A 21,678-nucleotide genomic window follows, 5' to 3' on the forward strand; every position below is an offset into this window, starting at 1 on the left:
AGAAAAATAATTACCACTTGTTGAAGATATGGCTCAGATCTGGTGTGGCAGTGGCGATTCGACCCCTAACCTAGGAACTTCCATATGCCATGGGTGCAGCCTTAAAAAAGATTTAAAAGGGCGGGGGGGGAACAGAGTTAGGTAACACTAAAATCTTCTAATTTTTTTCTTTCTATCCCCTTGGAAACCCACTTGAATACATGAGACTATTCTGCTTTTTCAACCTCTAGCAAGAACAGAAGATGATGAAAACAAGGGTAGAAGCAGTGCTGGGTAAGAACTAGACTGTGATCAGTCTGGGAGATGATTTATGCTCAGAGGGCTACTGCAGGGACAGTTTCAAATTGCTGTCAATAAATATTGCCAGTAGCAGCCTTCCCCAAGTTACGTCACAATGCACATGCAAGTAAACAATGTCATCTTGTATAACCAAAATCTATGATCTCATAAAAGCAACTAGGCTCTACATGTTCATTCTGTGAAGCAGAGATGCTCACATAAGAATTATAGGACCTGCAGATACCAAAATAAAGACAAAGTCCCAAGCGTCAAATTCTGTGGCTCAGCAGTGGAAAAGAACCCGACTAGGATCTCTGGCTTCACTCAGTGAGTTAAGGATCCATCGTTGCTGTGAGCTGTGGTGTAGGTTGCAGATGCAGCTGGGATCCCACATTGCTATGGCTGTGGTGTAAGTGGGCAGCTACAGCTCCAACTTGACACCTAGCCTGGGAAATTCCACATGCCACAGGTACGGCCCAAGGAGAAAAAAAAAAGAAAAAGGATGGCTCACAACCCACGATGCGACAGACAGGTAAAAGGGCAACTTCAGAGAAGTGCTGTGCTGCTGTGATGGCATTAAGCACAGGAGGGAACTGCTGCCAAGCTGAGTCTCCAAGCTCACACAGGAGTTCACTAGACGTGGGAGGAGCACATGTGGAGAGAAGCTAGAGAAGGAAGCTAGAGGAAAACCAATGAAGGTTTATGTGGCTGGCTAAGTCTCCTGCAGGTGCAGGTCAGCACAGCTGGAGGCTCTGAGGAGAGGAAGCTTGGAAGGCCAATGATGCTGCAGATAATTCTGGGGCCACAGAAGACCTCAGATACTATGATAAGAGCTTGGACTTTATTCCATAAGCAACAAGGAGCCAGTATACAATTTTATTTTAAGAAAAATACTTGGAAGTTTCATTTTAGAAAGATCCTCTAGTTATGCTTCTTAACCAAGGTGTCTTATCAGAATCATCTGAAGGTTCTAGAAGTTTTGCTTTTTCAATCAATGCCATTCTTGGAGTTCCCGTCATGGTGCAATGGAAACAATCCAACTAGGAACCATAAGGGTGCAGGTTCGATCCCTGGCCTTGCTCAGTGGGGGTTAAGGATCCGGCATTGCCGTGAACTGTGGTGTGGGTCACATATGCGGCTCGGATCTGGTATGGCTGTGGCTGGCGGCTACAGCTCCGATTAGATCCCTAGCCGGGGAATCTCCATATGCCATGGGTGTGGCCCTCAAAAAAAAAAAAAAAAAATCAATGCCATTCTTATATAGCTCCTATTTTTAAAAAGACAAGTTTTAAGCATCCAAGTATTTTTTTTCTCAATGGGAGGTTTTCAAAATATAAATCTTGGCTCTTCTCCAAGTGGGGGGATGGGGAGTAGTGAAATAGATTTAACACATGCTGCTAATAAGAGAAGAGAAACAAGAACCTGAAATGTAAGATAACAGTAGATTTTGGTGTGTTTTTTTTTTTTCTTTGTCTTTTCTAGGGCCACACTCGTGACATATGGAGGTTCCCAGGCTAGGGATCCAATCCGCAACCTCATGGTTCCTAGTCAGATTCGTTAACCACTACTGAGCCATGACGGGAACTCCAAGATAACAGTAGATTTAAGAGTCCAAATCAACACTACTTGTTACAGATTATTTTTGTGGAAGTGAGGGGAAAAAAGGAGAAATTGGGTCGGTCAGAGTTCCCTAGTGGCTCAGTGGGTTAAGGATCCAATGTTGTCACTGCAGTGGCTCAGGTCACTGCTGTGGCATGGGTTTGATCCCTGGCCCCGAGAACTTACGCATGTCATAAGTGCAGCCAAAACCCCTCAACCCAAAACCCCAAAAAAACTAGGAAACTTCTAGGACTGATATAGAATTTAGGTATAAAACACTGAATGTAGTATGCTTAATTTGTCTGAGAATGGGGAGAAGAAAATGTTTGTGTTTGCTGATTACATAAAGAAACACTGAGTGAATAACCAGAAGTAATAATAGTTGTTTCTTACAGAGGATCTGAAAGAATGGGATGATGGGGACAGATGTGGACATGACGCTTAGTGTGTACTTTTAAAAATCATTACCATATCTAACCTTAATGATAGAATTAGCTATTCACATAAAATTATTTTACTTTATACTTTAAATGAAAAGGCATTAAAATTGCTTAAATTACTAAAGCACCTATTTTCCTGAAACATAGTGAAAATAAAGAACAATTATCATCTAAATTCTAGGTTCTAGTCACTGAAAAACTTACTGTTTTTCCTCTTAGCATTATTTTATCAAAGTTTCAGATACTAGACATGCAAGATACATGCAAAAGGACAAAATGTCATCAACTAGAGATTATCATGCTAAGTGAGGTCAGAAAGAGACAAATACTGCATATTACTTATAAACCTATCTACGAAACAGAAACAGACTCATGGACATTGAGAACTGTCTTGTGGCTGCCAAGAAGGGGGTTGGAGCAGGGATGGAATAGGAGGCTGGGGTTAGCAAAAGTAAGCTATTATATACAGAATGGATAAATAAGATCCTACTGTAGAGCACAGGGAACTACAGTGAATATCCTATGACAGACCATAATGGAAAAGAACATGTTTAAAAAAAGAATGTGTACATATATGTGTGTGCACATATATATATATTCATATATGTATGTATAACTGAATCACTTTGTTGTACAGCAGAAGCACAACTTGTAAATCAACTAAATAAAAAACAAAACAAACAATAAACAATTTTAAAAGGGCAAAACAATAAACCAGTCCCTTAGCACTTATATCCCTATTCTCTAGGACTTCTCTGCCATATACAGAGAAATCTGTGCAAAAAAAGTTTAAGAAGCAACTGACAAAGCAAAGTCAATAAAATTCAACACTAAACTTATGTTTTAATGTACATATAGAAAAGGACAAAGGAATTATTCAAATTATAACCTTGTTCTCCAGGAGGTAGCTTTTACTTGAAATGAATTCATCAAATCAATGGGATCCCTAGCCTGGGAACTTCTGCATGCGATGAGCACAGCCTCCCCACCCCCAAAAGGTAATATAAATAACCTTATAAATATACACATATTTCATTTTAGCTTATCCCTGCTTCTCAAATTGTAGTGCACATGGGTGAATGTATTAGGTGAATGAGCCACAAGAAAAATATACTATGCACCATCCTGGAAAGCTGTGCGATAATTCATCCAGTGTAAATCTCATGATTTATGCACTTTTCTGTACCTAAGAAATTCCGTTTCCCTGTGGTGCAGTGGGTTAAGGATCTGGCTTTGTCACTGCAGAGACTTGCACCACTGCTATGAAGTGGGTCTGATCCCTGGGTCCCCACTTAAAGAAACCCACACAACTCCAGAGTGAGGCCCCGTAGTCCTCATTAAGGGTTTTGGACTAGAGCTAGAGGTCGCTGAAGTGTTTTTCAAGCTAGGGTAACAATGACTTTCCAGAACGCATTATATTTCTGTAATGTTTTTATTTTTGATAGTCATGTGCTATTTTTCCTCTTCTTTTTTTTAATCTTTTTAGGGCCCCACCTGTGGCATATGGAGGTTCCCAGGCTGGGGTCGAATCAGAATTGTAGCCACTGTCACAGCCACAGCAATGCCAGATCCTCTGAGCCACGTCTGTTACACTACTTATACCACAGCTTGCAGCAATGCCGGGTCTTTAACCCACTGAATAAGGCCGGGGATCGAACCTGCATCCTCTTGGGTAACAGTCAGATTCGTTTCTGCTGAGCCATGAAGGGAATTCCGTGTACTATGTTTGTAATGAAAACAAGACATTATATTCCTATACACAACTAAAGGTAAAATAAGTCCAAACTCTGAAAATTCTTTTTTTTTTTTTTTTTTTTGCCATTTCTTGGGCCGCTGCTGCGGCATATGGAGGTTCCCAGGCTAGGGGTCGAATTGGAGCCACAGCTGCCAGCCTGTTCCAGAGCCACAGCAACGCGGGATCCGAGCCGTGTCTGCAACCTACACCACAGCTCATGGCAATGTAGGATCCTTAACCCACTGAGCAAGGCCAGGGTATTGGGAGTTCCCATTGTGGAGCAGCAGAAATGAATCTGACTAGGAACCATGGGATTTCGGGTTTGATACCTGGCCTCGCTCAGTGGGTTGAGGATCTGACGTTGCGGTGAGCTGTGGTGTGGATCGCAGACATGGCTCAGATCCTGCGTTGCTGTGGCTCTGGCACAGGCCAGTAGCAGTGGCTCTGATTAGACCCCCATCCTGGGAACTTCCATGTGCCTGACTGCAGCCCTAAAAAGCAAAAAAAAAAAAAAAAAAAAAAAACAGAGCAGCTTTTCCCACCCTTTGTTTAAACATTTCTTTCTGACCTTTAGCAAGAAGAGATTATATAAGTTAATACATCATCAATATCCTTTTATTTTGTTTTTTATTAAAGTTCAGTTGATTTACAATTTTGTGCCATCGATATCTTTTAAAAATACTTCACAGAACAATTTAAGGCATGACAGAGCCAAAGCGTTCAGCTATATTAAAGACTAGATGGAGTTCCCATTGTGGCTCAGTGGTTAACACACCCCTCTAGGATCCATGAGGATGCCGGTTCAATCCTTGGCTTCACTCAGTGGGTTAAAAAAAAGATATTGATGAATATATTAACTTATTCAGAAAGAAAGACAACCTATAGAATGAAAAAGTATTTGCAAATATAGGGGATTTGTACCCAGAATATACAAAGAACTCTTACAAATCAGTAATAAAATGGCAATCTAACTTTAAAATGGGCAAAGGATGTGAAAATATCACTCCAAAGATATATAAATGGCCAATAAACACATTCAAGCTTATTAGTCATCAGGGAAATGCAAATTAAAACTAGAGAGATACTGGAGTTCCCGTCGTGGCGCAGTGGTTAACAAATCCGACTAGGAACCATGAGGTTGCGAGTTTGGTCCCCGCCCTTGCTCAGTGGGTTAACGATCCCGTGTTGCCGTGAGCTGTGGTGTAGGTTGCAGACACGGCTCGGATCCCTCGTTGCTGTGGCTCTGGCGAAGGCCAGTGGTTACAGCTCCGATTCGACCCCTAACCTGGGAACCTCCATATGCCGCGGGAGTGGCCCAAAGAAATAGCAAAAAAAGACAAAAAAAAACAAACAAAAAAACAAAAAAAACTAGAGATACCACTTCACACCCATTAGGATGGCTATAAGAAAAAAGCAGGACAAAAACAGTCTAAGAACAAGGAGAAATTGGTGTTCCCAATACTGTCTGAGTTTGTGAAATAGTGCAGCCACTTTGGAAAACAATTTGTCAGTTCCTCAAAATGTTAAGCAGAGTTCATAGGACCCAGCAACTCCGCTCCTAGGTATATACCCCAAAGAACTGAAAATAGGTGTTCTAACAAAAACCTCTAACTAATAAAGTTCATGGCAACACTACTCACAACAGCCAAATAGTGCAAATAATAACAATGTCCATCAGCTTCACTTATGTAAGGTGATGAATGTTTTAGTTACTTTGATCTTGGTAATCATTCCACATTGTATATAAAATTGTCATGTTGTAACTTTAAATATATACAACTCTATTTGTCAACTATTCCTCCATAATCTTGGGGGGAAAATTTTTAAGTCCATCAGTTGATGAAAAGATAAAATGTGGTATATTCCAAAGTGGAATATTATTCAACCATAAAAAGAGAATAAAGTACTGAGACATGCTATTACATGATCTTTTTTTTTTTTTTTAATTTTCCCACTGTATAGCAAGGGGGTCAGGTTATCCTTACATGTATACATTACAATTACATTTTTCCCCCTATTACATGATCTTTGAAAACACTATAGTAAGTGAAAGCCAAATTAAAAAGGGCACATATTGTATGATTCCACTTATATGAAATATCCAAAACAAATCAGCAGCGTCTCTGTAACACCAGGATGAGTTCAATCCATGGCCCGGCACAGTGGGCACAGTGGGTTAAAGGATCTTGCATTGCTACAGCCGCAGCATAGGTTGCAATTGTGGCTTCAATCTGATCTCTGACCCAGAAACTCCTGCAGGGCAATCAAAAATGGAAAAGAAAGAAAGAAATCTATGGAGACAAAAAGATTAGTGATTGCCGGGGGTTGGGGAGAGGGAGATGAGTAGATACTGCTTAATGGATATGGAGTTTCCTTTTAGGGTGATGGAAAAAGTTCTGGAACTAGATGATGGTGATGTTTTTACAGTCTTGTAAATTTACTGAATGTTGAGGAATTGTATATTTTAAAAACTGTAGGGAGTTACTGCTGTGGCTCAGCTGGTTAAGAATCCGACTAGTATCCATGAGGATGTAGGTCTGATCCGTGGCCTTGCTCAGTGGGTTAACATTCTGGCATTTCTATGCCACAAATGCAGCCATAAAAAATAAAATTAAGGAGTTCCCATCATGGCTCAGTGGTTAACGAATCCAACTAGGAACCATGAGGTTTTGGGTTCAATCCCTGGCCTTGCTGAGTGAGTTAAGGATCCGGCATTGCCGTGAGCTGTGGTGTAGGTCGAAGACGCGGCTCGGATCCCAAGTTGCTATGGCTCTGGCGTAGGCCAGTGGCTATAGCTCCGATTTGAATCCTAGCCTGGGAATCTCCATATGCCGCGGGAGCGGCCCCAGAAATGGCATAAAGACAAATAAATAAATAAATAAACAAAATGAAAATTCCACATTTTGGAATTCCTATCGTGGCTCAGGAGTTAACAAACCCGACTGGTATCCAAGAGGACTCAGGTTTGATCCCTGGCCTAGGATTCGGCATTCCCGTGGTTGTGGTGTAGGCCAGCAGCTACAGCTCTGACTTGACCCCTAGCCTGGGAACTTTCATATGCCAAGGGTGCAGCCCTAAAAATACAAAAAAGAAACCTGAAAAACAAACTACAAACATAAAAAGCAAACTTATGAAAAAAATCGCGGAGTTCTCATTGTGGTGAAGTAGAAACGAATCCAACTAGAAACCATGAAGTTGCAGATTAGATCCCTAGCTTCACTCAGTGGGTTAAGGATCCAGCATTGCTGTGAGCTGTGGTGTAGGTAGCAGACGTGGCTCAGATCCCACAATGCTGTCGCTGTGGTGTAGGCTGGCAGCTGCAGCTCCATTTAGACCCCTAGCCTGAGAACCTCCATATGCCTCAGGTGTGGCCCTAAAACAACAAAAAAAGACCCCCCCCCAAAAAAAATTGCACATTTCATTGTCCATTTTATATAGCTTTTAAACAGCAAATTTTTTTTTTTGGCCGAGCCTGTGGTATGTGGATGTTCCCAAGTCAGGGATCAAACCCCAGCCACCTACTGCTGGATGCTTAACCAACTGAGCAACCAGGTAACTCCTACAGGATGATATATATTATGTTATGTTATGTTATATTGTATTGTATTGTATTATAATATATTATTTTATATTATATTACATTATAGTCTATTTTAGGGCCGAACCTGTGGCATATGAAGTTCCAGGGCTAGGGGTCAAATCAGATCCACAATGGCCAGCCTGCACCACAGCCACACTGGATCCAGGTGGCATCTTTGCCTACATCACAGCTTGGGGCAACACTGGATCCTTAAACCAATGAGCAAGTCCCTGGATCAAACTTGCATCCTCATGGATACTAGTTGGGTTCTGAGCCGCTGAACCACAACAGGAACTCCTGACAATTTTTTTTTAATGAAATGCATGCTGATATATGCTACAACATGGGTGGATCCTTGAAAACATTATGCTGTCAAAGAAGCCAGTCACAAAAGTTCACATAGTGTATGATTACATATACATGAAACATCCAGAATAGGCAAATTTAGAGGCAGAAAGTAGATCCATGGATGCCTGGAGCTTGGTGAGGGGGATGGGTTTACAGGGGAGGACCAAGCGTCAAACTAATGGGAAAAGGGCTTCTTTGGGGGGGGCTAAGTCTAAAGTTAGATTTTGGTGAGGGCTAAAAAACCCTGTGAATACACAAGCAATAAAAACACTGGGTTGTACATTTTAAATGCCTGAACCATATGATGTATGAGTTCCCTGGTGGCCTAAGCCATGGCATTGTCACTGCTGTGGTATGGGTTCGATCCCTGGCCCGGGACACAGCCCAACCTGCTTGAATGTAAACTTTGCAACTGCAGCTCAAAGCTCACCTATGACATTCCCCTTACAGCGATCTCAGCCAATTTCTACTCCTTTACTTCTGTTACAATCAGCACTTAAATAGGAAGTTTATTTTTTTGGTTACTCTAGAACCTAATAAAGTGGAGAAACTGAGGCTCGTGTATTATGTCATTCCAGTACTGACTGTTGTTGCTCTCCTTGTGAGCCGCCTCGCAGAGCCTGGAATTACTTTTGCTTTATGGAAGCTTCCTAACTTGTTTTGCTTCCCATATTAAACTTAAAGCTCCAAATCTGAGACCAGGACTTCCCTCCCTTCCAGATCCCGGCATGGAATGCAAAAACTCCAGAAAGTCTTTACAAAATGTTTGCTCCAAGAAGGCTACTGAGCATGCCCGGCTTGGCCAAGTCAATTCAACATTCCGAAACAAAAACTATAGTTCCCGCGTTAAAAGGTGGAAAAACAGCTAAGGATTCTATCTAAAAGAAACGCAAGGTTCAACGACTAAGTTGAAGTAAAGGACAGCACTTAACACAGCTCAAACTTTGTACTTAGTAGAGCCGCGTTGAGCCACAAACCGCCCCCTCCGGAAAAAGGCTAAAAAATACTAGATTAACGAGAGTGCGGAGGTCAACTGAGGATGAAGGGTATAGATGACTCAGGCTAACCATACGTTTTCCTAAACCCTCCCTACCCAAAAATAAAGATGATTACGCCTTGAGCGTCAACACCAATACAGGATACACAGTGATGAAGCTCACTTCGAAGTTCCCGTTTTACAAACCAAAAGCCGAGCCGTGGCCAAGCAAGATATACCAACTACCAACGTCTGCTAAGCTCTTTTCTGCATTCAACCACCTCCACCGCCATCTTCTAGATAAGAACCAGAACCTTTTCTGAAGGGCTTTCAGCAGAACCTTTCTGCATGGCTTCGTGCAGAGCCCGAGAAGGCTGTTTCCCAGGTCGCCCAGACCGCGGAAAGGAGGAAGCCTTCACCTTGTTCTCCCCATGCCTGCTACATGCACGCCACCAGCCGCCGTTTTCCTTCCCCAAACCCGACCCCCTGCTCCCCGCCTGGCTGTCCAAGGTCCGACGCGAAGGGGGCGCGAGGCATGTTGCGCGGGCCTCACCTGCACACGCCACGGATGCAGGGCTCCAGCCAGATGCGGTAGGCGGTCTCGATGTGCTCCTGCGACACCTCCTCGGGCCGCACCGTCTCCGCCCAGCGCCAGGCCGCCTTCTCCAGCTGCAGCCGCGGGGCCATGGCCTTGGCCCGAGGAGTGCCTCCTGAGCCCGGCCGCCGCCGCCTCCTCCACTGCTGCCCAAATGGGCTCCGCCACCTGCCAGCGATGAGGACCAGACGCTCCCTCAGCCAGCTGGCCAGTCAATCACCTGTGCGCGCCTCTGACTCTGCGCCCGCCCGCCGCCCGCCCGCGCCCGACCCGTACGACCGGCCGCAAAGCACCGCCACGGATACCCGACACCCCCCGCGCCCGCAGACGTTGGAGGTGTACTCCACGCCGCGGCGGGCGCATGCGCGTCCCCAGTAGCCTTTGCGCCTCCCGCGCCTGTGGCCCGACAGGCGGAGGAAAGGGAAGCCACTGTTGGAGACTTCTGCCACGTCCTCACCAGCGCTAATGTGGCTGCAGTGTCTCAGCCCCTGTCCAGAATAGCGTCCTGCGCAACACTACTCTTACAAGCCGGCACCTCGAGGACCGAAGGCTGCCTACTCTTGCCCGGTGGTACTTTCCCTTTAACCGTGAAGGATTCACGCGAGAGGCTACTCAACGCACACCATAGGTCCGCTGGAATGTGGGGGTGGGGTCTGAAACTTGGGTCACGAAAGAAACCAGAGTCGACTCTCTGGAAGATTTAACTTGAGCCTGGACGGGTTCGGACTCCTTCCCGGGCCCTTCTGACGTCACGGGATGTTTGGCCTTTTCCTGAGCAGGAACTGGACTACGTATCCCGGCGTGCATTGCGTGCTGCCACTCGCTGGGTGCGAGGCATGCTGGGATTTGTATTCCTCGAAGTAGCCGACTTGTTGTGCCAAGGATTGTGCCGGAACGCCAGCTGGTACCTGGGCGGGGTTTCTCTGACCTGAAAGGTCGCCCTAGCTTGTGACGGACCCTCCTCACTTACCGCTATCTACATATGCTGATTTCTTCCTTCTTTAGCTCCAGGGTTTGAAGACGTTTCCTTTTTTGCGGCCCCTGCCTCAGGTTATAAAGAGGAACTTTATCAGAATGTTTTGCAAATTGTAAAGGGCCCTGGTTGAGTGAGGATTTGAGAGGTTTATATTTGAATGAGAACCCTAGGGCGGTCTAAGCACCAATTTCTGAATCAATAGCTTGCCAGTTGGGTAACCTTGGACTGGATGCTTATTGTGTGTAATTCACTAGACAAACGTTCAATGAAGGAATTATGAAAATAAGACGTGGTCCGGCACTTGAGGGTGGGTAAGAGTGGTAAAGTTTAGAGTACTTGGGATAAGGCTTCCCAAAGAGGAACACTCCTAAACCCACCTGTATAAAATAGAGTTTACCCAGGTGAGAAGAAAAGCACCATTCCAGACAAAGGGAACCGCAAGAAGTTAAAGGATAGAAGAGAGAAACTTCTTGGTATGAGACAGGGAGGTCAGACTTGAGAGGAAGGATGGCCAAGGCTTTGCTTTTATCTGAGGACTCATTGAAAGGTTTAAAGCTGATAAGTGAAATAATGGGAGTTTTACATTTTGTATGGTTTCCTCAGTCTAGGTCAAGGTCAGAAGCGTAGAAAACTATAGAACTAATACAAGCCAGAGATAATGAAAGCCTAAATGGGGCAGTGTAGTAGGTGTGGAACTGTGGAGACAAACTTGAAAGATATGGAATTGTTAAACTCCATATCTTTCAAGTTTGTCTAATCAAACTGTTTACCTTTCTGTTATTTGACCTTCAGGTCTAGGTCATAGCCCTTTCCTAGGTGCTTACAGCTCCCTGTGTCATTCATTGCTTCACCTAGCACATATAGAAATTGTGACTATTACTCTCCATGCTGTCACTGCTATATGCCAGTTTTCTAACTTGAGTAATTAAAGGAATAGAATTTTTTTTTTTTTTTTTTAGTTTTTTGGCCATGCCCAAGGTATGCAGAAGTTCCTAGGCCACAAGCCACTGGAGTGACAACACCGGAGCCTTAACCCACTGAGCCACAAGGGGATCCTATAAACAAACAGAATTTCTACCAAGTGAGATTAAAAGTACAGAAGAACGAAAAGCTTTAGAAGGGAGATGATTATTTCAATTTTTTTTTTCCTGGCGGTGCCCACAGCACATGGAAGTTTCCAGATCAGGGATCGAACCTGCCTCACAGCAGTGACCCAGGCCATAGCAGTGACCACACCAGATCCTTAAACCCCTGCACCACAAGAGAACTCCATGATGATTTCAGTGTTTAGTACATTGCATCTGGGGTACATCAGGGACATCTATGTAGGGATAGCAGACACGAGTCTGAGTCTTGCAGGAAATATTGCCCTGCATCATGGATTTTTCGGTCTCATCAGCATTCAAATATGCTGTAATTCCTCCCATGTCTAACAAACCCTCTTAACTCCCACATCCCCTGCCACCTACCATCCCACTTATCTGCTCTATAGCAAAACTCCTGAAGAGTGGTCTATACTCTTCTCCAATTCCCTTCTTCTTAGCCCCCTTAAGCCCATTCTAAATCAGGCTCTTGCTTCTATCACCCCCAAAACCACCTTCATGAAGTTCACCAAATGCCTCTGCTTTCTCATATCACTCACCTATAAACTTCAGGGTCCTGGAGTTGTCCTTGAACCTCGTCTCTAACTACACTTATTCCCTGAGTGATGTGAATTAATGACTCCCAAATCCCACTATCTCCAGACCTGACCTTGCTCCTAAAATGCAAGACTTTTTTTTCTTTTCTTTTCTTTTTTTTTTTTTTGCCTTTTTAGGTCTGCACCTGCAGCATATGGAGATTCCCAGGCTAGGGGTGGAATTGGAGCTGTAGACACCTGCCTATGCCATAGCCACAGCAATGCCAGATCTGAGCTAGGTCTGTGACCTACATACACCACAGCTCACGGCAACACCAGATCCTTAACCACTGAGTGGGGCCAGGCATCGAACCTGCATCCTCATGTGTACCAGTTAGGTTTCTTTCTGCTGAACCATGACAGGAACTCCTAAAATATGAGACTTATATATCCTACTGCTTACCTGATATTTCTAGTGTACAAAAGGTATTTTGCACTTCATGGGTCCTTAACATGTTCTACTTCCAACCACCCCTGATACCGCGAGTTTCCTTGGTCCCTGTCTCACCATAACAAAGCATTGAAACAGCAGATATTTTAAGGGTTTATTAAAGTGAAAGTGCATTTTCAGAGAGGGATAGAACTCATGTGCACGAAGGTTAAAAAAGAGGGCGTGACTGACTCTGCAATAGTTTTTTTTGTTTGTTCTCATTTTTAGGGCTGCACCTGTGGCATGTGGAGGTTCCCCAGCTAGGGGGTCCAGTTGGAGCTACAACTGCCGGCCTACACCAGAGCCACAGCCATGCCAGATCCGAGCCACATCTGCAACCTACACCATAGTTCACAGCAATGCCGGATCCTTAACCCACTCAGTGAGGCCAGGGATTGAACCCGAAACCTCATGTTTCCTAGTTGGATTTGGTTCCTCTGCGCCATGATGGGAACTCCTCTGCAATAGTCTTTATACCTCAAAATGCAACCTGAGTGCAGACCCAGTTTGATCTTCTGATTGGTCTTAGGCAGGATAACTTATTTACACGGGGAAGAGGTTACATGGTGGCTGGGTGAGGAATGGGCAACATTCCTTCTCCAGCAGGCAGTGAGCAGCCCAGGATGGTCAAGGTGTGGGGAGGGGCATTACAATGAGACATGGCCGGAAGCTTTGGGGTTTAATCTCCTTGAGGGGGACTTGAAGCCTATAACACCCCCAAGTGTTCTTCTATAATCTTTCCCATCTCAGCAGGTTGCAACTCCATCCTTCCAGAAATCTGAGCTGTAGCTTTAACCTCTTTCTCTTATGCCCCTGCTCTTATATCCCCATGCACAACTTCCATAAATCCTGTCAACCATGCCTGCAAAGTATATACAGAAGGCACCCACTGTAAAGGGACCATTACCACCTAGCCTTTCACCTGCTTTATTGTAAAAGCTTCCAAACTGATCTCCTTTTCTTTTTTGGAGGGGTGGGGGTAGGGCAGGTTGGGAGATTGGCCTCATGCTGCAGTATGTGGAAGTTCCTGGGCCAGGGATAGAACCTGTGCCACAGCAGCCACCAGAGACACATCAGTGACAGCACTGGATCTTTAACCTGCTGAGCTACCAGGAAACTCCTAATCTCCCTGTTTTCAACCTTGCCTCTGTTGGGGCCCAGAGTAGACCACCCCAAAATGTGCCTCAGTGGTTTATTATTTTGAGTTACAGTTACTTAAGAAATGGCCAGGAGTTCCCGTCGTGGCGCAGTGGTTAACGAATCCGACTAGGAACCATGAGGTTGCGGGTTCGGTCCCTGCCCTTGCTCAGTGGGTTAACAATCCGGCGTTGCCGTGAGCTGTGGTGTAGGTTGTAGACGCGGCTCGGATCCCGAGTTGCTGTGGCTCTGGTGTAGGCCGGTGGCTGTGGCTCCGCTTCAACCCCTAGCCTGGGAACCTCCATATGCTGCGGGAGCGGCCCAAGAAATAGCAACAACAACAACAACAACAAAAGACAAAAGACAAAAAAAAAAAAAAAAAAGAAATGGCCAGTGTAAGAGGAATACATCCTAACCCTCCTTTCTGTCTCCCTGAAAGCAGGAAGCATTTCTCCTGTGAAAGGTACACTCTCTGCCCCTGGAGATAGAAGGACATCCTGATGGCCAAAGACAGGGAAATCAGGTTGAGAAGCCTCTATAAACAAACTTGTTACTTTTTTAATTTACTGCCCCAAGCCCAAACTCTGTTTAGATTCTTCACTGATTGGGCACCCAAATCCTTAATTTCTTTCTCCTGTCAATTGCTCACAAATTTATTGATTCTTTGTCTAAAAACTATAAATGCTGCCTTCTCTGGCCATTTTTTAGGTCCCATTTCTGCGAGATTCCATGGGCATGAATTAAAATTTGTTTATTTTGGAGTTCCCTTCGTGGCGCAGTGGTTAACGAATCCGACTAGGAACCATGAGGTTGTGGGTTCGATCCCTGGCCTCGCTCAGTGGGTTAACGATCCGGCGTTGTGGTGAACTGTGGTGTAGGTTGCAGACTTGGCTCGGATCCCACGTTGCTGTGGCTCTGGCGTAGGCCAGTGGCTATAGCTCCGATTCGACCCCTAGCCTGGGAATCTCCATATGCCGCGGGAGCGGCCCAAGAAATAGCAAAAAGACAACAACAACAATAAAAATTGTTTATTTTTATCCCGTTAATCTGTCTTTTGTCAATTTTATTACTAGTCCAGCCATAAGAACTCAAGAGGAGTAGAGGGGGGAATTTCCCCCTCCCCAGCATGTCTTTATAGTTTGTTCTTGGCATGTAAACCAGGTGAACATTGCTTTGCTTAAAAACCTCCAAAAATTTACCATCTCATTCAAAGTCAATGACAAAGGCCCACCCCCTGTACACCTTATTGCCCAGACCTCATTTCCTACCACTCTCCTTTCCCTCCAAACTTTGCTCAAACAACACTGCCTTTCCCCCTGTTCCATAGCTACCCAAGCAGCCTCCTGCCTCAGGGACTTTACATTTGCTGTTCCCTGTACCTGGAACTTTTTTTCCCCAGAACAGCCGCATAGCCTGCTCCTTCACCTGTTGTTTTGGGAACAGGGGGACAACCCTAGGAAAAAGGTACAAATGAGCAGTTGTTAGAATTGACTCTCTCAGAATCTTAGGGAGGAAAGTTGCAAGATGGGAATGGTCAGTCCTGTTACTATTTCCCTTCTAATTTGTTGGTTCCCTTTGCAGTAAAATTATTGAAACAATTACCTAGGAGTTCCTACTGTGGCACAGCAGGTTAATGATCTGGTTTGTCTCTGTGGCGTGGCTTGTTTGATCCCAGCCCAGTAAGTGGGTTAAGGACCCAGCAGTGCCACAGCTGTGGTGTAGGTCTCAGATGTGGCGCAGATTTGATCTATGGCCAAAAGGGAGGGGAAAAAAAGAATTAGCTACCCCAGCACTGTTCAATAGAAATATGAGCCACATTCTAGTAGCCTGGTAACCACATCTAAAAACGTAAAAAGAGGAGTTCTTGGTGGCTCCATGGGTTAAGGATCAGTGTTGTCACTGCTGTGACGTGATCCCTGGCCTGGAAACTTTTTAGGGCTGCTCTTGTGGCATATGAAAGTTCCTGGGCCAGGGGTCAAATCAGAGCAGCAGCTGCTGGCCCACACCAAAGCCACATCAACACCAGATTCAAGCCACATCTGCAACCCATACCACCTGCATCCTCATGGATACTAGTCAGGTTTGTTACCACTGAGCCACAAAAAGAAACTATAGTTTGGTAATAAAATAGAGTCCTTGGAGTTCTCGTTGTGGTGCAGTGGTTAACGAATCCGTATGGGAACCATGAGGTTGCGGGTTCAATCCCTGGCCTCGCTCAGTGGGTTAAGGATCTGGCACTGCCGTGAGCTGTGGTGTACGTCGCAGATGTGGCTTGGACCCCACGTTGCTGTGGCTCTGGTGTAGGCCAGTGGCTACAGCTCCGATTAGACCCCTAGCCTGGGAACCTCCATATGCCACAGGAGCGGCCCTAGAAAAGACAAAAATAAATAAATAAATAAAATAGAGTCCCAGTTCTTCCTCCAAGGGTATGTATAACAATCCGAGTTTTGCCAGAACTAAGGCCCCCCCACCCAAGTGAAGGATGGTGACTACATGCTGAGACCTCAGCACCTAAGAAATGACTATGCTGAGATTTTTTGACCCTTGTGACTTCAATCAGCTGAAGCTTGGACTCTGTCAGCCTTTGCCCCAATTCTATGCTGAATTCCCTCTCCTTAAGGCCCTTCATAAATGTGCATGTACCTTTAGCTTAAAAATTCTGGGAGTTGGAGTTCCTGTTGTGGCGCAGTAGAAATGAATCTGACTAGGAACCATGAGGTTGCGGGTTCGATCCCTGGCCTTACTCAGTGGGTTAAGGATCTGGCGTTGCCATGAGCTGTGGTGTAGGTCGCAGACATGGCTCGGATCTGGCATTGCTGTGACTTTGGCGTAGGCCGGCGGCTATTGCTCCAATTAGACCCATAGCCTGGGAACCTCCATGGGCCACAGTAGTAGCCCTAGAAAAGGCAAAAAGACCAAAAAAAAAAAAAAAAATTCTGGGAATTGTCTTGTGGAGCAGTGGTTAGGCGTATAGCTTGTCACTGCGGGACTTGGGTGGCTGCTGTGATAATCCCTGGCCTGGAAACTTCCACATGCACTGTGTATAGAAGAAAAAAAAAAATTTCCCCAATTTTGCTGTTCAGGGAGACACTGCTTTGGGACAGATGGCCAGTGTCCTCCTTATTTGCTGCAAAAACCCTTTCTTCTCCCCTCTATGCCTTGGTTGTCTTTTGGCTTGAAGTCTACCAAGAAGGGAACCCAGGTTTTGGGTAACACTGTTCACTCTTCAGCCACCTCCAATCTGGCCTATAACCTTATTGTTCCTCTATAGCTGCTTGTGTGTGTGTGTGTGTGTGTGTGTGTGTGTGTGTCTTTTTTTTTTTTTCAGGGCTGCACTCGAGGCATATGAAAATTCCTGGTAGGTTCCCAGGAGGATGGAGACAGACCCCGACCCCCCTGAATGTGACTGTTCACCTTGGAGACCTGCTGCAGGCATGGGCACGGCCAGCACAAGATCTACACCCCTTCCCGGATTGTGGAGCAGAGATTAACCACCTACATGGATTAACTGCCCTCTGTCACGGGACTCCACCACCTAGCCCTCCCTTGGCCTTCCCCTCCTCCTCCTTCGTCATTCCTGCCACATGTTTCCGTCATGAACTCCAGCCAGATTCCCGCCACAGATCCTTTTTTTTTTTTTTTTTTTTGCCTCTTAGGGCCGCACCTGCAGCACGTGGAGGTTCCCAGGCTAGGGGTCCAATAGGAGCTGTAACTGCCAGCCTACGCCACAGCTCACGGCAACGCCGGATCCTTAACCCACTGAGCAAGGCCAGGGACTGAACCCGCAACCTCATGGTTCCTAGTTGGATTTGGATTTGTTTCCACTTCGACACAATGGGAACTCCCACCACAAATCCCTTATAAGCTTAGCACCTGCTCACAGCGCTGGTGCCATCCTGAGCCCAGCCCGTGCCGCTCTGATGCCTTAATAAATCTCTTTTGCTTTACCAACTAGGCCTTGCGCGCTCCTCCCTTGGCAAACCTTGCAGTCCCCAGGCTAGGGATTGAATCAGAGCTATAGTTGCCGGCCTCCACCACAGCCACAGAAACGTGGGATCCGAGCCGCATCTTCATTCTACACCACAGCTCACGGCAACACCAGATCCTTAATCCACTGAGCGAGGCCAAGGGTCCAACCTGAGTCCTCATGGATATTCGGGTTCATTAACCACTGAGCCACGATGGGAACTCTGACAGCTGCTTTCATCCGGGTTACCAAAACATCCACGTTACCAAATCCAGTGCTCTCTCATCCTCAGCTCTCTACAATTACCCACACAAACGATCACCCCACCATCTTGCAATGTCCTCTTCGTTTCCGGGCAGTATCATCTCCAGGTTTTCAATCTGCCTTAGAAACTGCTCCTGGAGTTCCCGTCATGGCACAGCGGAAACAATCCAACTAGGAAGCATGAGGTTTCGGGTTCGATCCCTGGCCTCGCTCAGTGGGTTAAGGATCCAGTGTTGCCATGAACTGTGGTGTAGGTCACAAATGTGGCTCGGATCCCGAGTTGCTGTGGCTGTGGTATAGGTCGGCAGCTGCAGCTCTGATTAGACCCCTAGCCTGAGAACCTCCATATGCTGTGGGTGTGGCCCTAAGAAAAGACAAAAGACATTAAAAAAAAACCAAAACTGCTCCTTCCTCAGTCTTCTTTTTTTTTTTCCCCCTACACTCAGATGATGTATTTTATGTTGCAAAACATAACAGGGAAACAAACAAGGAAAGGGATTGATTTCTCTCACCAGCGCAGGATGAGGGCCAGGAAGAGTTCCTCAGTCTTCTTTGCCACCTCCTCCTCTACTGGCTTTCTAACTGCTGGTGTAAAGGAAAAAAAACTCATTCCCATGTATCTCCTCTATTCTCAGTACTCCAATACCACACTTCTTCACGTCTGACGTCAAATATGTGGGCCTTCCCCACATGAAGCAATTCTGTGACATCACTTTTGGGCCAGGGATCAAATCCAAGCTGCAGCTGCAACCTAAGGCACAGCTGTGGATCCTTAACCCACTGCACTGGGCTGAGGATGGGCCCCTGCCTTAGCAACCCAAGCCTCTGCAGAGACAATGCTGTTACAGCAGCTGCCCAGCAGCCCTTCGCTGCAGCATATCCACTCTAGTGACAGCCCTGTGGCTGTAGTGTACCAGCTCCAGCAGCTCTGTGGCTGCAGTGGATCAGCTCTTTTACCTGGCAAGAAACCAAGCGAGCAGTCGGAGAGTTGGAGAACTTGGGTTTATTACACTGGCGGGCTCAGAGGAGATCGCTCTCCAGAGTCTGAGCCCTGAAGAAGGGTTTCACAAGGCTTTTATGGGCTACCTCTTCCGGGTCCATGCTTGGCAGACAGGAGTGAGGTCAGGCAAGGTAGATATGGAAGCAAGCTTACAGAAGTGGATGTGTGGGGGAGGTGTGGTTAGGGGCAGTTGGCTGGACTTTGCTTAGTCATCATGGCTGGGGTCTCTCCTTTCTAGCTTTTTATGGGACATTTTTTCCTGTAATGCCAGATCCTTAATGCCCTGTGACACAGAGGGAAATCCTTAGGAAAACATTTTAATGTCTAATCACCAGTCATTATAAAAGGATCTAACTGGAGAACAGTTGGATGGAAGAGATGTGTAGGGCAAGGCACAGAACTCCCATGCCCTTGGTGCATAGCCCCCTCCCAGCACCTCCATAGTCCACCAGGAAGCTCTCCAAACCCTGTCTTTTGGGGTTTTGTGGAGGCTTCATCAAGCAGGTATAGTTGATTAAATTACCAGCAATTGGTGATTGAATTCTTATCTTCAGGTTGTCAATCTCATCTCCTGGGAGGTAGGAGTGGAGGGTAGGAGTTACAGGGTTGAAAGCTCATTTAAAGGTAGTTTGTTCCCCTGGCAACCAGCCCCCATGGTTAGGTTGCCTAAGGGCTTTCCAAAAGTCACTGTATTAACATCAACTCAGGTATGACTGAAAGGAGCTTGTTTTGAATAACAAAAGACACCTTGATCATTCTAATCACTGTGGAAATTCCAAGGATTCCAGAGGAAAACCAAATATACATTTCTTATAAACACAATATCACAGCTGGAGTTGTTCTAGCTTTTGTCCTGGCCCTTCTTCTGTATCAGTCTATAAAAAAAGAGACAAAGATGATTAAACAAAGTCAGCTGTCACTCCATTTTGACATCCTTTTGCACTTTAACAAGAATTGAACTTCCTTTTCATGACTTATAGGGCTGTAGTAGGCAGAATAATGAATCCCCCAAAAGGTTGCCATAGACTGAATATTTTTGTCCCTCTAAAATTCTTACATTGAAACCTAACCCCCAAAGTGATGGTATTTAGAGGTGGTGCCTTTGGGAGGTGAGTAGTTCATGAGGGTGGGACCCCCATAAATGGGGTTAGTGCCCTTATGAAAGAGACTCCAGGGAGCTCCCTTGCCCCTTCCACCCGGGGAGGACACAGTGAGAAGATAGCCTTCCAACTACACGAAATGAACTCTCACTCAGACACGCCAACAGTGCCTTGATCTTGAACTTCCCACGCTCCAGAGCTGTGAGAAGTAAATTTCTGTGGTTTATAAGCTACCCAGTCTGTGGTATTTTTGTTGACAGAGCCCAAATGGAGTGGGACAGATGCCCAGGTCCTAATTCCCAAAACCTGTGAATCTTACCTTATGTGGCAAAAGGGACTTTACAGATGAATTAGGTTAAAGAGCTTAAAATAGGGAGATTATCCTGGATTACCTGAATGGGCCCAGTGTAATCACAAGGATCTTTATAAGAGCAAGGCAGGAGGGTCAGAGTCAGGGTAGGTGTTACACTGTTGACAGAAGGAACCACAAGCCAAGGAATGGATTCTTTTTCTCCCCCTTCGCCTTTTAGGGCCACACACGCAGCATTTGGGGGTTCCCAGGTGGGGGTCAAACAGGAGCTGTAGCTGCTGGCCTACACCATAGCCACAGTAACATGGGAACTGAGCCATGTCTCTGACCCACACCACAGCTCACAACAATGTCGGATCCTTAACCCACTGAGCGAGACCAGGGACTGAACCCACAACCTCATGGACACTAGTTAGATTTGTTTCCACTGCGCCACAACAGGAACTCCCAAGGAATGGATTCCTGATGAAAGCAAGGAAATGGATTCTCCCCTAGAGCTTCTGAAGGGAAGCCCTGCCAACACTTTGATTTTAACTCCGTGAACCCATTTCAGACATCTGACCTCCAGAATTATAAATTGTCTTGAGAAAACTTTAGGGTTTTTTTTTTTTTTTTGGCTGCACCTGTAGCATGTGGAAATTCCCCGGCTAGGGACTGAACCCATGTCACAGCTATAACCAGAGCAACAGCAGTGACAATGCCAGATCCTTAATCCACTAAGACATAAGGGACAACATCCTTAAGGTACTAAATTTGTCATGATTTGTTGCAGCAGGATTGGGAAACTAATATAAGGACCCTTTATGATGTGGCCCTCCTAACTCTAACCTATTGCTCTCCCCTCACTTAGCTTGCTTTAGCCTCAGTATCGAGTCCTTTCCTGCCCCAGAGCCTTTGTGCGTGCTAGTCCCCCTGCTAATAATGGCTTTCCCCAGCTCTTACATGTCTGCTTCCTCCATATCTCAGCTCAAATGTCACCCCCATAGAGAAAGCCTCCCTGACCAGCCTGTTAAAAGCAGACATCCCTCTCGTAACCAATCAACAATTCTATGGGCCTTTCTGGACAGACCCGCTCATGTCCTCCACCAGTCTCTTGCTTGTAGAAAAATTTTAGCCCCCTAGGCCTTTCCTGAGTTCCAAAAGTAATCAGAGAAGTGAGAAAATGTAGAAGCAAAGGAAAACAGTCGAACAAGACAAAATAATAATAGTTTAGGCATTAAACAAAGTCAAGGATATTTAGTTCCTCCTCCTCAAGGGCTATAGA

At 45.7% G+C, this 21,678-nt stretch overlaps 1 protein-coding gene across 5 annotated transcripts in view; it reads right to left on the bottom strand.

Annotated features, from left to right (window-relative positions):
* USP48 (ubiquitin specific peptidase 48) overlaps positions 1 to 9,847 on the bottom strand; it is a 63,499-nt gene extending 53,652 nt beyond the window's left edge. For 3 of the 5 annotated variants that reach the window (XM_047792331.1, XM_047792329.1, XM_047792330.1), the window contains exon 1: positions 9,511 to 9,839. In XM_047792331.1, coding sequence (XP_047648287.1) covers positions 9,511 to 9,644 — 134 coding nt within the window. In that variant the 5' untranslated portion in view covers positions 9,645 to 9,839. Of the gene's footprint in view, positions 1 to 9,510 lie in introns of all 5 variants that reach the window. The other 2 variants (XM_047792328.1, XM_047792332.1) reach the window with 2 other exon arrangements.
* Positions 9,848 to 21,678: the final 11,831 nt, after the last annotated feature.

The sequence above is a fragment of the Phacochoerus africanus genome, chromosome 8 (genome assembly GCF_016906955.1).
Source record: "Phacochoerus africanus isolate WHEZ1 chromosome 8, ROS_Pafr_v1, whole genome shotgun sequence".
NCBI classification, from domain to species: domain Eukaryota; kingdom Metazoa; phylum Chordata; class Mammalia; order Artiodactyla; family Suidae; genus Phacochoerus; species Phacochoerus africanus.